Below are 16,611 nucleotides of genomic sequence, written 5' to 3'. Positions count from 1 at the left end.
TTCCAATTGAAGTGGATACATGACGCTCGTTTGGATTGACGAAAGGAATATACCGCCCCTGTGACTCCGAATGAAATTCCATTCAGTCTTTTCATTCCGATTGAGATGTTTATATGGAGCATTTTCAATCTGTTTGGCTGTTCGGATTCATTCACAATCGGAATGCACGGCTTCGTGTAAACCAGGCTAATGACAAGGACATTTGGACTGGCCCGTTCAGCCCAGTGTCTGAAGGGAGGCGGTGGCCCGACACAGCAGCGCACTGGCCCCGACCTACCGGGCAACCATTAACGTGGCCATGATTGTGGGGCACGTAGCAGACACATCATCACTGGTATAAGTTCAGGGGGGTCTATTTAAAAAGAAATAGAACTACCAAAATAACCACAACACACCAATTCACTTGATTTGGCATCCTGTGACCAACAAGGTCCAAGTGCTTATAACTTAATTACAAAACACAACATAGCCTAGAAACAGCAGTCATCTTCATGCATTAATGCAATCCAAGAGGAAGATTAGACAGTTGTTTTTATTGTGGAAAATGTGCCAAGATGAGGAATGTGGAGGAGTGGAAGGGAGGAGGGGTTTCCGCCTCTGACAGCTACTGATTTTATGGTTTCTTGGCAGCATTTGAATGTCACAACACAGCTATATCATGTTGTGCATTCCCTCTTTACACTTCTTTCTCACGTATGTTGTTTATGCCTCATGTCAGTTTCGCTCATCTTTCCGTATCTCGCTCATGGCACAAGCGCAACAAGAGAGCAGAGCACTGGCTCAAGAGGAGGGCAAGACGACCTTCCTCTCAAAGCGAATTACGGGTGTGATCTGGTCAAATTCCCACCGAGACTACGCTTCCACTTCAAAAGAGTGGCCGTACGCACCATGAATACTGACAGTGGAAAGAAGAGCCATTCAGACAATTAAGAGGACTAGAAATAGACCCTTAAACTCATCGTGCTCGGATGACTCATGAAAGGGAAGCATCAAAACAACACAATGCGCACATATGTCGGTACCCTTCCAGAGGAAAAAGGAAAACTCACGATGGTCATTAAAATAATTTGAAATTGACACAAACAATTATTGAGTACTAATCAATGAAAATCTAACATTGTTTTTGAATAGTGATGTAACTGAATCAAAATTGCCCTGGAAAAAAAGATGGTGGTACATCTTCAGCTGTCGACGACATAGTTAGGTTTTGTTTAGTTACGTTTAGGATAAGACCTGCGTAACATCAGGACAAAAATAATGAGGTTAGCGAAATTCGCTGGGACGCGGGACTCAAGGCTCAAAAACGCAACTGTTTCGGCGAAAACGGACCATTTTTGTATGCTAACACAGCAAGACAGCAACATGCTAAATGCTAAAGAAGATTTGTTTTACATCCTACCCCTTAGTCGGACACTACTGCTGATTATGCTTGTGGATATTCACATTCAGGTCATTTCTTACTCCGCATTGAATTGCTCGCAACGGGATTGCTCTGGTTCTTTTTGAAGACGATTCACCTCTCATTACTGACGAGTGTTGTTACAATACTAACATACTGAAAGTTGGTAGGCAGCAACCCGAGTATGACTGGAAAAAAAAAAAGCAAACAGCATCACCGTGGCCAGTATACTGTATGTTGGTACAACCTAGGGGTGGGTGTATTGACGATATTAGATCGTTGGAAGAAATGCAGGACTCACGATCTGTCATTTCTGTGGAATCGTCTGATTGCGACGTAAAGCATTTCAGCACAATTTGACCGTCAGCTCATTTTCTGCCACTGACTGAAAAAGACAGCCATGCAGTCTGCCCCTATATGACAGCCAATCAGCGAGGCCAAATATCGCACACACCTCGTCTATCTATTTCATATTAATAAAAATAAATCATTATAAAATCAAAATCGTGGTTTTATAATTAAAAAATCGCGATATTCAATTTTTGCAAGATCGCCCACCCCGAGTACAGCCCTGTTGCTGACTCACACTACGTGCCACACGTCTGGTGGGCGCTGCTCTACCACGACAAATGTACTGTATTTACTTTTTTCTATTTCCACTTTCATTCAGCTAGCATAATAATTGTCTATTGAAATGCATTCATTGTGTAAAAATTGTTTCCAACTGCATTGCAATGCATCCAAGATCTTTTATTTTTGTTATAATGAGGGTCGTTACAAATACTGTGTAGCAGAAAAAATATTGATTGAAGATGTATTGAAAATCGTGAGCAGAAAAGTAGCAATTATGAAGCACAATCATATTGAATTGTGAGGTGGTGAGAGATTCTGTTTTTATTTTCTTTGTGTGCTTCATTTTTGTGTTTGCTCACAGAGCTAATATGACTTGCCACAAGGTTTTGTCACATCTGGACATTCTCCCAGAAGCGTTGCGACTTGTCTATACAGTATATGCACTTTGGGAAATTCCACTCTTGTCAGAGTCATGTTATTGTAGAGACCATTGTGTGTGTGTGTGTGTGTGTTTTTTTTCTTTAACAAAAGGGTACACACTGTGAAGGAACTCGTGAGGTTTCATTCCTTACATTTTCATATTGTAGATTGCCAAAATAGGAACAAATAAAATTAATAACTGAAATTGTTGAAACGTTATCTCATTTGCTCCCCAAAACATTTTAAGTGTCCCAAAGACGTATTTATATGCTTTTTTAAATGTTTTTTTTATGCTAGAGTATACAGAAGGCTTTGATGCAGCCTCTCAACTGCAGAGAACGGTTGAAGAAATGATAGTTATTACAAAAACGGCCTGCAGGTGGCAGCAGAGCAAAATAGATCAACCAGGGCCATGTTGAAAAAAGCTCATTCACCCACAATTCTCAACAGATTTGTGAATAATGATTTAACTTAGCTATATTCTACTGCTAATTGCTGCAAAACAGAAACAGGTAGAAATATACTTTTTTTCCTGATGAAAGAAGAGACTCTAATATTTCTTTTGGTTGGTCCATGTTTCTATAGCAATATAACACAATATTCTGTGGGCCTTGCAAAATCTGCCAAAATCCAGTAAAACAGCCAGGAGCGAAGGGGCTTGCTTCAGTGAAAATGGCTCTCCACAACACCCGTGACAACATCGCTGGCTGCTGACAAATGAAAGCAAAGGGAAGCAAATATAAATAAAGAGAAAGAAAAAATCTGGAAGTTACTGTCTTTAAACACTTTAAACAACAGGCCGAACGCCAAAGGCAAATTCCTGGAATGATAGAACAGATGGGGAGCAAAGGTCAAGGTTTGAGGAGCAAAGTTCACTGTGAGCATTATCAATAAAGACCTCCTGTGAGCTTTTTGCAGAAATAATTAACGAGCCTTTGGGTCGTTCTGTGATTTCTGTATAAGAGGTACGGAGAGAAATTTGTGATCATGAGCAAAGCACGAACCACAACTGAATAAAATGTGCAGTGCACTCAAGCTGACAAGTTATGACATCTAATTGTAACCCAATGTTTTACACTGGTCAACACTAGCAACCACAATCAAAACATACTTACTGGCATTATTTTGTAATTATGAAGCAATCGTAGCTGTGATTGTAAAAGATGCATGAATCATTTGCTCATCAATTCCTCGGCTATATTTCATTTGGATGTTAAGAAAAGTGAAGACCGGTGTATTGGAAAGGGCACATTCTCTTTTTTTTTTGCATGGAATTGAAGGTCTCATGGGTGAAATTCAGACGGAGGGGTTCGGGAGAGAGCTGTCACTTTAAGCCATTAAGTCTCGCTATAAAACTCCCCCCAATAAAAATGACAGCTGCAGCCCTGTTCTCTCAAAAGGGGGAGCAAAGGCATCACATCAGGAACACAAAACTGGACGGCAATAAAAGACAAACTTGGCCAAATGCTTTTGGCGGTGTAATTCCATGAGCCCCTTTCCAGCACCACACAAACATGCACACACACACCCCTCCCGGAAGACAGACACCCTCTCCCAGTATTACCTTTGTTCCTGAGTTACAGCCAGAAAAGGAATGTGGCTCTCCGTTTCGCTCACACACACATGCACACACACACACACACAAATCCCACTTTCTCGTCAAAGACTATGAACTTCATTGGTTTTGGGAGGGGGTCATGTATGTCTGAGTGTGTTTGTATATTCAGGTGAATATTCTACCGTACATCATATCCTAACACTCCCAAATAAAAAGCAACTCATAGCTAATACTGTAGTGGGAAATTTGATTACAGACTTAAGCCATCATTAGCAGGTGATAAAATAAGTTTATGGGGAAGCAGGGACAGGCCTAAGCTACCGATTCACTGCCGTTAAGTAAGAAAATATTTGGTTTAACACTCACAGAGCCACAAGGCTGGTTGAATCGGGTATTGTGACGGTGGAGGTGACCTTGAGCCTTTTCGAGCCATTAAAATCTGGGTTCCGTGTAGTCCGTCAACTAGCAACTCAGAGCAATTTGCGAGTACATTGGAAAAATATCACAAATGCAAACTTTGTTTCATTTTGGCAACTGTTTAAAAAAATGTTTTTATCTTTGGCAATAGATAGCTTTGTTTTCAAATTCGACTAAACTAAAAGCGCAACAGCATGTCTTAGAAAATGGAATGCAAACTTCAACAAATAAATACCTATCTGAAGTTTACTCCAGTAAAAAAAAAAATTCCAATTGAAATCCTAATGTTTTAATTACCTTTGTTTTAAATTTAAAATTAAGTGAAAATAAACACTTAAATAAATGAATAAATAAATTCTCTGAGGCTTACCCAATTTTAACACGACATAAATTTGACTCATACGGCTGAAAGATTTTTTTTTTAAAGGCTGATGCCTTTAAAATGCCAAATATCTACACCAATAATCGGCCCTGCCAATATACCTCAAATAAATGACAAGTGAAACTACAAATAACCTAATCGAGCAGCATTTTTTCTTGTCCTGTCCAAATACGGTTCCATTGATGATTTTTAATCAGACTTTAACGAAAGCCTCATATCACTCGCATAAAAAAAAAAGACTCTCCTATCAGTCATTAATTACGTCTTTATAGCTTAACGTCAAATTTGTGAAGCGCATGGAGGAGTTGATAGCCGGATCAAGTGGACAATCGTCATACTAACGCGTAGCATAAATAGCTCTGGGGAGATGTTGCTATCACGCTAACATCTGATCTATATTTGTGAAATTGCCATTTCAAACAGCTGCGTGTCAAAATCCCTAATGTTGCGTGACAGATCATAACCCCAAATGAGTGGCTAATCAATACTCCCAAGGACTTAGTAGATAGCAGCGTCCTTGAAGTGACCAATTAACAAATCGGACCTACCATGTGGACCTTTGATAGACCGTGTTTAAATAGAAATGGCCATAATAGAACAGGCAGATTAGCACCAGGAAGCTGCTGATACAGCATGTGATGTATCTTGAGGGAAAAGATGAGAACCATCATTTTAATAATTACGTTATACATTGCGTTTCACATCAACCGCAGCTTGCTTATATGGTACTTATATGTGCTGACGGGCATACAGATGGACTACTTTGATCAATTGAAAGTCCTCTCTCGCTTAATGTGGCCGCACAATACAGCGCACCAAAAGCACAGGGGAGGTTCGGGTATACAGTGCACGCACAATAAAGGGGGAGTGGAGTGGGGGGGCATAAGTGTCAGCAAACTGTAACCGAAGAAGTCCACCCCGAATCCCACAAGTCCCATGAATGTTGGCGATGCGTACGGGCGGCTGATGATACGTGTCGAGGTGTAACAGGATGCTCTCGTGAAAGTGCAGCAGACAAAATAACAGGGCAAGCCCACGCCAGGGTTATGCTGCATCACCTCTACAGGGGACAAAGGTCATTTTGACAAGCATACAGTAGCATAGCATTTTAATGATTTACAGTGCAATGCATGCAAGTGTGAACCGCCTGCATACATAGAATCTTTAAAACACACTGAAGCAATAGTTTATGTAACTAGAGATTCACAAGTGGACTTTTTTTCCTGAAAGTTCAAGACTCTGTCTTTCATGACTATAGAAATCATTGGGAAGTCTTTTTTAAGCGCGAACGTGCAATCTTAAAATGGACTATTTTATTCATAACCCCATTACTGGGATTTCATAAGATTAAATGTTGCATTATTGAGGCCAGTTTCTTTAAAACTGCAGAATAAAAACAAAGTGATATTTGACTATATTGCCAGCTCTTTGCATATTTTTTTTTGGTTTAGACTTTGAAATAAAATAAAGTCTCTACCCCCAAGAGTGAAGCAACTTGGAGTTGCATTAGAAATAAACAAAAAGTTTAAATGGTCATGTAGTTATAACCTAAGTCACGTGTAAACATTTTTAAACCGATCTTTCAAACAAATGCACTACATTATCGGATTATTTATAAGAAAACACACAAGCTTAGTGTTACGTAACAGAACCCAAAATTAAATAAAAGCTACTCCACCTCCGTTGAGTTTCACTAAAAAGTCTGGTTACACTTTTATGTTCTAATAGCAAGCAAAAACAATCTTAACTCCTGTCCTAATTATTCAAATGTGAGGCTATGAAAAAAAAAAATTCGGTCAACTTAAAACAAGAAGCGCACAAGCGGGAGCGCAGACAGTTTATCCGGAGCGAGTCTGTCACTCAAAGCGGAATGTCATCAGCTCCGATAACAGCATCGGAGAGCGACTCCATGTGTCTTCTTAGACCCCACATTTCACCATTCCAAAAGAAAAAGACAACGGTCATGCTCTAGTTCAAGGCGTGTGGACGCGTTTGGCAACTCGCTGTCAAATACACAACGAGAGAACGAGAGAGAGAGAAAAAAGCGAGGCAATGAAAAAGACGACATGAGGACATTTCAAGCTAGCCCACCGGTTTAAAAAAAAAAAACAACAACAACAACGCGGCATTGCAGATTAAAAAACTGTCATGTGGAATTCACAAACTCACCCAATGACAAGAATGGTTTGGTTTCCATATCTGCCTGGTTGGGTAGGTTAGCTCATGCCAGCTGAGACGACCGCGTTCGGGAGTTTTTCCACCGGCGGCTCGAGGACACCAAACCAGGTGTTGGTGGTGTTGCTGCTGCTGCTTTCAATGGTCCACTTCGAGTAGCCTTTGGAGCGGTTAAAAAGTGACAGGTCGTTGTCTAATAGTCTTCGTAAGATAACGTGTTTCTACCTCTCCTTGTTCACTCAGCTTGCCGTACTCCTCTCCTCTGCCTCGCGTGCTCTCTACACAAGTCCAACTACTGGATCTGCACTGCAAAGGGACCCACGCAGGGGGTACTCCTACAGCCCCACATCACTCCGCAGCGACGCCTTGCATCGAAGCCTTTGCATGAACCCTTAAATAAACACCACGGGTAAAAGAGAGAGTGATAGAGACTGTATACTAAGGGGGGGATAAATGCACTTTACTCTTGATATTAAACAGATTCCATCGCAGTTTAAGTTTCCCAAACAATGCAGCGCCCCTTGCAGCACCCCAGTGGCTACTTATTCTTCCTACTGCCTATCTGCTGTTATTTTAACCTGGTCACAACTGTTGAACTAAAGTTGTGGGCTCACTGCATAGACGTTTAGATGCTTCACCGCTGAAGCAATTAGCTTATCTCTGTGGAGAAGCTACCAGCACGTTAAATGAATAAACAAACAATGTAATATGTGAGAATTTTTTGGGTATTATTTCTGCTTATCGAATTTTATCGCTCATTTTAGACCTGCACATCTAATAGCTTTTTTTCCTCTCAGACAAAGCCTTCATTAAAATGGTCCTGATCCGATATTCGGTAACAGTCAAGGATGTGTGGTCAGGGGATGCAGTGCTATTTTGCCTTTATTGTGCCAATACACGTGTCTCATCACACATGTACTAATCAAATCTAACTTTACTTATATAGCACCTTTTGTACATTAAAATGCAACTCAAATTGCTTAGAGATTAAAACATCCATAGTACAATATAAAGAAAACCCACCCCTCCTCCAACATCCATGCACAGAGAAACAACATACACATGACATTGGGCTTGAGTTGGGCTCGATAGGGTTAAGGTCGTAGAGGTGCCAGGAGTTCTGAATGGCTCTGGATGTTGTGGGAATGTCTTGACTGACACGCCTCTGCATCATCACAATGACATCCAGGACAGTGCCTCTGGATTGCCAGACCAAGGTGGTGCACTCCCTTTTTAAGAGGGGAGGATTTGTTCCATCTACAGGGTCTTTTTGGGGTTTTGGAGAGAAAACGAAGTTAAACCTCAGATCAGGCGTAACAGTGTGTTTTTTGTCATGGCCATGCAACAGTGGACCAAATCTACACAACTCTCCGCAGGTTCTGACAGGGTGCGTGAGAGTTTGCCAAATCAGTCTGCATGTACTTTGTGGACTTGGAGAAGGTCCCTCCGGGAGTCCTGTAGGAGGTTCTCTGAGACTGTAATCCAATAGAGTAGTTGCGTGATGATACAGTTTCTCAGGCAAAACCAAGAAACACAAGAGGAATTATGGAATGCAGTCAAATCATCAGCTACAGTATCAGTTCACATAATGTAAAAATACTTTGTCTTTTGATGCTCATTGAGCTGAAGTTTCATCAGATATGCTTACGTCTTGAGATATGATATTTTGTTTAGTCATGTGTAATAAGTTACACTACACAATTGCACACACAAAAAAATATATGTTATTATCAGAGGTGGTAAATTTACAAAATGATGCTTCCGTCATCTCATTTTATTTCAAGCAGAACCAAACTATCATCGTCAGCCCGTCATTTTATTTCAATCACGCTTCCGTCATCACTAGTTCGTCACCACTATTTAAGACGGACAGAAAAAGGCAGGCATTCCATCGAATGCCCACCTCTGTCTCTCAAAAACAAAAATTAAAGTAACAATAAAACTACATTTTACAGCACATTATTTGCGTTATGTTGATAAATCCATTGTTAAAGATATCTGGCGTGATTTTGGGCTCACGATCTAGTCGTTTGTTGACATTTTGGAGCTGTTGTCCTGTCCATTAACAAGCCGAGCTAATATTGCTAATGCCGATTAGCATGAATGATACTTACATTATTTATATTAAAGATCAGATGATGGTTGGTTGCATCACATATTTTCAAATTAAGAGTTTTTCTTACCTTGTTTAAGTCATGTCTTCGTTTTGTCAACTGTGGCTGTCGCTTTAAGATCGTGCACGTACTTGCACGTGCACCCTGAACAAGCCTGACACAGATGCTGCAGTTACGCTTTGGGCCAGAGGTGGCAGTCATGAGTAAAAAAAAGTGACAAACTGCACAAAAATCCTTTAAGAATTAGTCATCTAAACAAAACAAGCTAGCTAGCCACACAAGTAAAATTATAATGAAAATATTTATATGTTGGACAAAATGATGTGATTTTTTTCTTCTTCAGGCCATACCACACGATGTACAAATATGACCACTACTTACCAGTTGCTAATAGAGTAACTTTTTTACATAGACAAGGCAGTACAAACCTGATAGCTGCTCCCATGGGTCTTGTGGACGATACAAACTCGTCTTTAAGTGTATTTCAAAATAAAAGTCTCAAATTGGTTATTTCTTTTTGGTCACACCACATGATAATTCCTGAAAAGGTCATCTTTGGACAAACATATCTATCAGTGAGTCGCACAAATTTGACTCCGTTCAACACAACGCAGAGGAAAAATACGCCGGTTGCATATGTTACGATGGTTTGATCTCTACTGTGACTTTTTTGGTCGATTTTCCATTCTGGGCATTCAAATTTGTAGGTCCTAATCAGGCAATTCATTCTTTTATTATTTTTATTTTTTTACCTCAAGGAAATCCAGTCTCTACATTCACTAATGTTTGCTTCATTAACTCACTGATCTGCTAACACAGCACAAATATATTTGAATTTATTCTAGATGCAAAAAAGTTTGGGCAGATGCACACAACCCTCACCCCTTCGGCTAAACCCTCAACAAGCGGCAGCATGTTCAGTTTGCATAAATCTTACTGCATTACAGCACTGTTAACTCTCCACCACTTTACTCTCATTGTCCTGGCTGCTCTATATGCTCAGACCATGACAATTCTCTTCCTACTTCAAACACCATCCATCTTGCCAGCACCTCCCGTCCTTTTAACACAGACAGACCAATAGAAACATGTCACTTATTTTTGTCAGCTTGAAGCGGAGGATTACAATTTGTTAACTCTGCATTCTCCCACTATAAAACCACCAGCGCAATGCATGCAGAATGTAGGGCATGCATGTGCCTCCTACAGCCAGCATCCACTATTTCCTTATGATGAGCATACTGCTGTTTAGCACTAGAAGGTGTTCACCAACCATGTATGTACTGAGGCATGCTACATAATTAATGCAATGCATGGCACATCAAAGATCAAAAGGAGACATTTTAAACCTGACCCTCATTCAAGGTGAGTATAATTTGTATGGGGCTAATATGACTCTTGGATGCCTTTGTGTGACCATTTCCTTCATCCATCTTGAGAATTAATAATCATAAAGGTCTTGCAATGTTTGCAATGTGATGTTAAATGACATAAATGCTCATTAGAGTAGGTTGAGAGGGGGCAAGGGCTGAATTTGTCCTCAGTTCAGAGGTCTGCATAGCCTCGGGCTTCTCCACTCTGTAATCGAAGACAGACGCAACAATCTTTTTAAAACCTCACCCAAGCCAGGTTCTCTCATCTGTCTGCGAGACCGAGCCATTTAATCGTCATCATGCATGATGATTAATAGTGCCCTGACCCTTCACCTCTATCCATAAATTCTCTGGAGGCTGTTTTGGCTCTCTTCAACACCGCACACCTCTTTTACCAATGGTCTCCTGTCTATATTTAACTCATATTGCATTTTCTCTTTGCACTGTTTCCTCTCTATTTCTTCATTTAAAGCAATGGGTTTGGGCCTCAGGGGACGAGAGACCACCGCTGTTACGGTTAACTCTGCTATGGTTGCTTTGACAGCCCCCGCCTCCTCTTTCTCCCTCTCTTAAAGTGGGTGATAAATGAGACAAGGGCCTTTTGGTCTCCTTTGTACTTTGGCCATTCATGACAAGCTCATCCGTAAAAGTGATTATGGCCGTTTTGGTGGCAATGACAATGGTTTCCAATCCGGAGGAATGTACAGCAAAACGCACAAGAGACTTTAAAGGCTGCAACTAATGTCTTGATTATCATTCTAAAGTTTGGGTTTTTGGAAGTCATAATAATAAAAAAACGGGGTTTAAATAACATCCACGAATGACAGACATTTACAATATGCAATTGCACAACACTGCCTCAACGCCTCAAAAAACAACATTGTCCTCAATATTCTTGCCCCATTTCTATCAAGCTCCATGGAATTGAAGGTAATCAAAACAAGTGGGGCTCGTTAGGGATGGGTTTGCTAATTGCAGTTTTTCTAGCCCAAACAAATATTGGTTCCAAAATATTGGACTTCCTGTTTTTGTAGGAAGCTCAAAAGTGAAACCATGGACCAAAAACAATAACATGGCAATGATGTCAAATCATTGCCGGAAAACAGGTTCTAAAGTTTTAGCTGTCCCATTTTAATTGTGGCAGTCCCAGGTTTGAGCCTTGAGCTAAAGTAAGAACATGACGACTAGTTACCAAACTGACTAGTGATTAAATTGGTTATAAGTAGTTGATGGTGATAATTTATTGTATATTTGATTTTCAGCAAAACTGTAGTGTCTCGTGTTTTTTTTTTCTTTTCTTTTTTTCTGGAGAGCTCAGTATTGTTCATTCGGTAATTTTACCGATTTGACATGTCATCATCATTGCTCTCTCTTTTTTTTTTTAATGTGGGTGAGTATGTGTAAGTGCGTGTGTGCGTGTTTTGAATTGAGCAAATCTGCATAGTCACCCTAGTATAAACGTAAAAATTTTACATATTTTGTTGTTTCACAAACTTGCTGACTCAATAAAAAAGTTTTTCTAAATCAAATTCTAAATATTAAGGCCTATTTTACACTGTATGCATCACAGTGGTATAATTGAAAATGCTTAATTGAGGTGCATCAAATAAGAGAGGCGATGGCATTGTGATATCAGAGCGACAACAGCAAGCGATTTCAGCCGATTTTTTACAGTAAACAGAATGGAAAAAATGGCGGGTGGGACAGATGACCTACATGGTAATGGAAATTCCACTATGTTGAATATACTAAGTTGGTTGAAGGTGTTAGAAATGCGTGATTTTTAGTCGGCCTATTTTTACTTAAATTACCTTTAAGTAAAATAGAGCACGGACACGCATGCTTCACTTGTATCATTTCCCTTTCAAATCAGTGTAAAAAGACGCCAGGCTACTTCTTCTTTGGTTGCATAGCAACTCGTGCCAAATATGGGCACGCTTGCGCTGTGTCGTCCCTGCGCAGCCCTGCCTCCTACCCTGCGGTGGGTCCCGTGACAACCAAGTGCAGCTTTTCCGTGCCTTACCATGTAAACACAAAAAAAATGGTGATCTGTTAATATGCTGGACATGTGTGAGAATGTTTAGTGCTCAGTTGGGATATGAGCGTGTACATCATTGTCTAATCATGTTCTTCTCCAAAACATGAGGGGCCAAAGCATCTCTGTTTTTACAAAAGATTACTGAAGGAGTTGTTTCAAATGAAGGTCCTAAATAAGATAATCTAATTTATATTTTCAGTCATATTAACCTGTGGGCAGTATTTTATTTTGAAATGGCTTGGTCAGAACCAACAAAAAGCCAAAAAATGGTCACAATAACGCCTAGCGGGACGCTAATAAATTTGTCTTGAAAATGTGCAATGTTAATCTCTTCCAAAGTTTAAAAATAGAAGAAAATTGCACTCTTTATTCTGGACAAGACTGTGAGCTAAATGACAATGTAAAATGAGGAACATAGATCATTAGGGTGTTTGCTGAGGTGTTCGGCATTGTCCTCCCCGAGGGAAAGTCTTGATCGTCACAACGCTGGGTTCACATTCCTTAACCCCTGGGTCAGGGCTTTGTCTGAGGATAGCACTGAGGCAACTTCCCCTGCGGAAATCAACAAGAGCTGACACACTGGACACTGGACACGCACACAGAGGCAGGAAGAGGCACCATGACGGCACAAACAGAAGCACATGTGTTGCCGTTTAAACCAAACTTGATGGCCAAAATTCATATTCACATTAGATGAATAGCTAAAATAAGATACTGTTTAGTAAAACGACAGTAAGAGGGTTGTTTTCATTCATTCATGCGTCTGACTTTCCAGGGTTAGCCTCCTACCGTATCCATATATTCTGTACCATACGATAGCCGGATTGCCCAAAAATGATTTCAGGCCTGTTTTGAGTTCATTTCACTGGTGATGATAAGGGCTTTGTTTGATCACTACCCGTCAAATGGAGCTCACTGAGTACAAAATAATGCAGGTTAAAGAGTTTTTTCTTTATTTTTTAAAGTATCGTGTTTTCCTAAATGATCAGAGCCCATTCCACTGTGGGCCGTTATCAATAATGAACATTGCATCAGCGGTATCAGGAGCGCATGCTGGCTTTTGAGCGGCGTCATGGACAGGCGAGACTCCCTCAATGGGAACATCTAAAAGCATAGACATGCATCATTCTTTAATATCGTATTAAAGGGAAATTGGCTACATTCAAAGAGACAGTGCAATAAATCTGATCAGTACTTGGCAGAAGCTGGATTTATAGCAAAGGGGAGAATCACCATCCCTGCTGAGCATGTTTTTTACTTACAAGTGAGTCCAGCGTTATTGCATCATGATCGAATTGCTGATGCCAACAGACTAGGTTGGTGAATTATTTGTGTTGAAAGGGTTGAAAGTGTTGTCAAACCTTTCTTTTTCGAAGGTGGTTAAATGAGTGACGGAAGAGTGATGGAGAATCTTATAATCAGATCTTGACAAAACAACTTAACTCTACGTATATTTAAGCAATAAACTATTGAATGGATATGGGTTGAAATGCCCTTCAGGTAGCTTTGTGACTCATAACTCAAAGAAGACAGAACGCTTCACCTTCAAGATGTCCTCTCGTCATTTTCAAATCCATCAAAAGTGAAATTTAATTTATTTTTATTTATTTTTTTATTTTATTTCTGGAGAGCTCAGTATTGTTCATTCGGTAATTTTACCGATTTGACATTGCTCTCTCTTTTTTTTTTTTTTGTATGTGGGTGAGTATGTGTATGTGCGTGCGTGCGTGCGAGTGTGTGTGTATTCATTAGTTCACCTAAAACCTATTAAAAAATCCCATACCGTTCACCTAAACTGAAATTTAATTTTTAAGCAAACACTATTTGCTATGGTTGCTTCAGAAATGTATTGAACCGGAATGAACTTATAAACAGCAGACTAACTCCAAGGTTGATTGGATGGCATCCAGTCCAGGTTGTACCGCACCTCTCGTCCAAAGTCCAGCCCTAATGAGGGCAAGCGTTATAGAAAATAGATGTTCACATGTATTTAAGCAAGGGACTTCCAGAAACAAGGATCTACGATGACTTGCCCAAAGTTGGACATTCCGTCAATATGTGATGTATGGTTCCTATATATGACATCATTTCCTGTCACATACAGTACATCACTGAGGGGAGTCCAACACTGTTGGACTTCAGCTGGGTAAACATTTCCCACTGAGGCCAGAGATTTTGTGTACACATGGGGCACTGTACACATATAGCAAGGATGCGTGGTCTAACCAGGCCAGAGTCCACGTGGGCACTGCCGTCCGAGTGTGACAGGGGACCACCCGGGACCGTAGAAACCCTAATCGATGGCAAACACGCCATCTCAAGTGAAGTAGAGGATGTGGCGCTTACATGATTCTCACCACCACTTTCATGCGCACAATCATACTCATGCAGACATGTGCAGGCTGCTGCACGTTAAGCGATCCCTTGATTACCTGTGAAGGAAATGGACTTAATGGTGCTTGAAAGAGACGGAGAGAGTCATTTTCACTGAGAGGAACATTAGAGTGAAGAGGAGTCAAATGATGCCTCTTTTGTGGTTTTCTCACATTGGAAGTAGGAGTGACAGCCGTGCACACATGAGACTGCGGTTAATAAAAAAAAAAAAAATAGATAAAGACAAAAAAAAAAAAAAACAGCATGTCGTTGTTTCTCTTATAGTTTACTATTGAGGCCTGTTCGGATACCAGTGCATCTAAGTTCAAACTAACCCAGGGGATCAGCAGAAGTCAATTTTTTCTCTTTTTAGACGGGATAAATAATATATGAATGAGAGGAGTCTATTGTCAAAGGAATAATTTGTTCTGTTTTGGAGACTATACAGAAGCGCAATACCAGTATTAATCCTTTTTAATGTTCCCAACATCTAAAAAAAAAAAAGAAAAAAAGCCACAAGTTAGAGGATGAAGATGTCTCTCATTTAGTTAACTTGGAATCGCTACATGTACAGATAAATCATTTTCTGTCTCAACTTAGAAATGCGATAAACAAGTCGTGTTTTATTTCAACTTGGATGAACAATTTCTGGAAAAAAATTGTGTGAATGCTAAAATGCTGTGAGAAAAAATATAGAAACGTAGAATCATACTGAATAAGGTGGAATGTTGTTGAAATATAGGCCTATTATATAATTAAGTCAAATTGTATTGAATAATTTGGAATTATATTAAATGATATGGAACGATATAGCAATCTTGAATGGTACTGGTTAGAATGCATGTATTCAATAGCCAGGTTTCATTCAAATTGTTTTGAATTTTTTAAGCAAATTTACTGAAAATGCACAAAAATCTTAAATTTTTTTTTTTCAATCTGTTCTTCTTTTACGAATATTAAGAGGAGACTCCGCCACTGTAGGTGGCAGTATACATCATAGAGATGGGATCCACCAGTAATTTAAAAGAAGAAAAACAGGAAGCAACTGCGCCGTGCGAAATCCACCCCCTCCAAGCAAAAAACTTTTTTTTGTAAATTTTGGGCCCTTTTTCCAAATTTCTAGCGTTTCAATTCAGTTTTATTTTCGCAGGAGAAGACTCACCTCGTCATCGAGCTTGGACAGTCCAAAGACAAAGCAGTGAAGAGCGCAGCAGTGACCATACACACTAGGTGGAAGTGGTGGGCCCAGGAGGAAGTGGACCAAGCAATCTCCAGGCTGCAACACAAGGAGATCTTGGGAAGAGTCCAAGTCAGGGCAGGGCTAGGCTGGGGGCAACCAGTCTAGTTGTGGTCCAAAGCCATGAGGGAGCAGAGGAAGACCATGATCGTGGAAGAGGTCTCACAAACAATGCAGGACCACTACCTCATCAAGGCCGTGTCCCAGGGGAAACAGTGAACTTGGACTCATTAGGAGGATACTCTCCACAGAGTCGTAACATGGGCCGACATCTGGCAGTGATGGTAATTAATAATACTTATATTCTATTATATAGAATACGATACTGGTGAAAATGTGTAAATGTGATAAAAAAAAGGCATTTTTGGTATGTGGGAATTGTGGGAATATTGAAAATCCTTCCCAAGGTAAACTGAATGTAGAACGGGAATGTATTGTTGAATGTGTCATTGGGAATGAGTGGGTAATTTGTGGATCAAATATATAATATTCTGTTACATGTGGAAAGATTTTGGCACGGAGGAAATATATCAGACTAAATGGCAGATGAAT

The 16,611-nt window shown here is 40.1% G+C and overlaps 1 protein-coding gene across 1 annotated transcript in view; it reads right to left on the bottom strand.

The window, feature by feature from the left end:
* Positions 1 to 9,504, bottom strand: part of rxraa (retinoid X receptor, alpha a) — a 104,156-nt gene extending 94,652 nt beyond the window's left edge. The window contains exons 1-3 of the mRNA XM_077542300.1: positions 9,467 to 9,504; positions 9,108 to 9,192; positions 6,919 to 7,315 (exon numbers count right to left, since the gene is read on the bottom strand). Coding sequence (XP_077398426.1) covers positions 6,919 to 6,946 — 28 coding nt within the window. The 5' untranslated portion in view covers positions 6,947 to 7,315; positions 9,108 to 9,192; positions 9,467 to 9,504. The remainder of the gene's footprint in view (positions 1 to 6,918; positions 7,316 to 9,107; positions 9,193 to 9,466) is intronic.
* Positions 9,505 to 16,611: the final 7,107 nt, after the last annotated feature.

Source organism: Vanacampus margaritifer, chromosome 14, assembly GCF_051991255.1.
Source record: "Vanacampus margaritifer isolate UIUO_Vmar chromosome 14, RoL_Vmar_1.0, whole genome shotgun sequence".
Lineage (NCBI taxonomy): Eukaryota > Metazoa > Chordata > Actinopteri > Syngnathiformes > Syngnathidae > Vanacampus > Vanacampus margaritifer.
The sequence above is the reverse complement of the archived record's forward strand: the minus strand, read 5'-3'. Positions and strand labels throughout refer to the sequence as shown.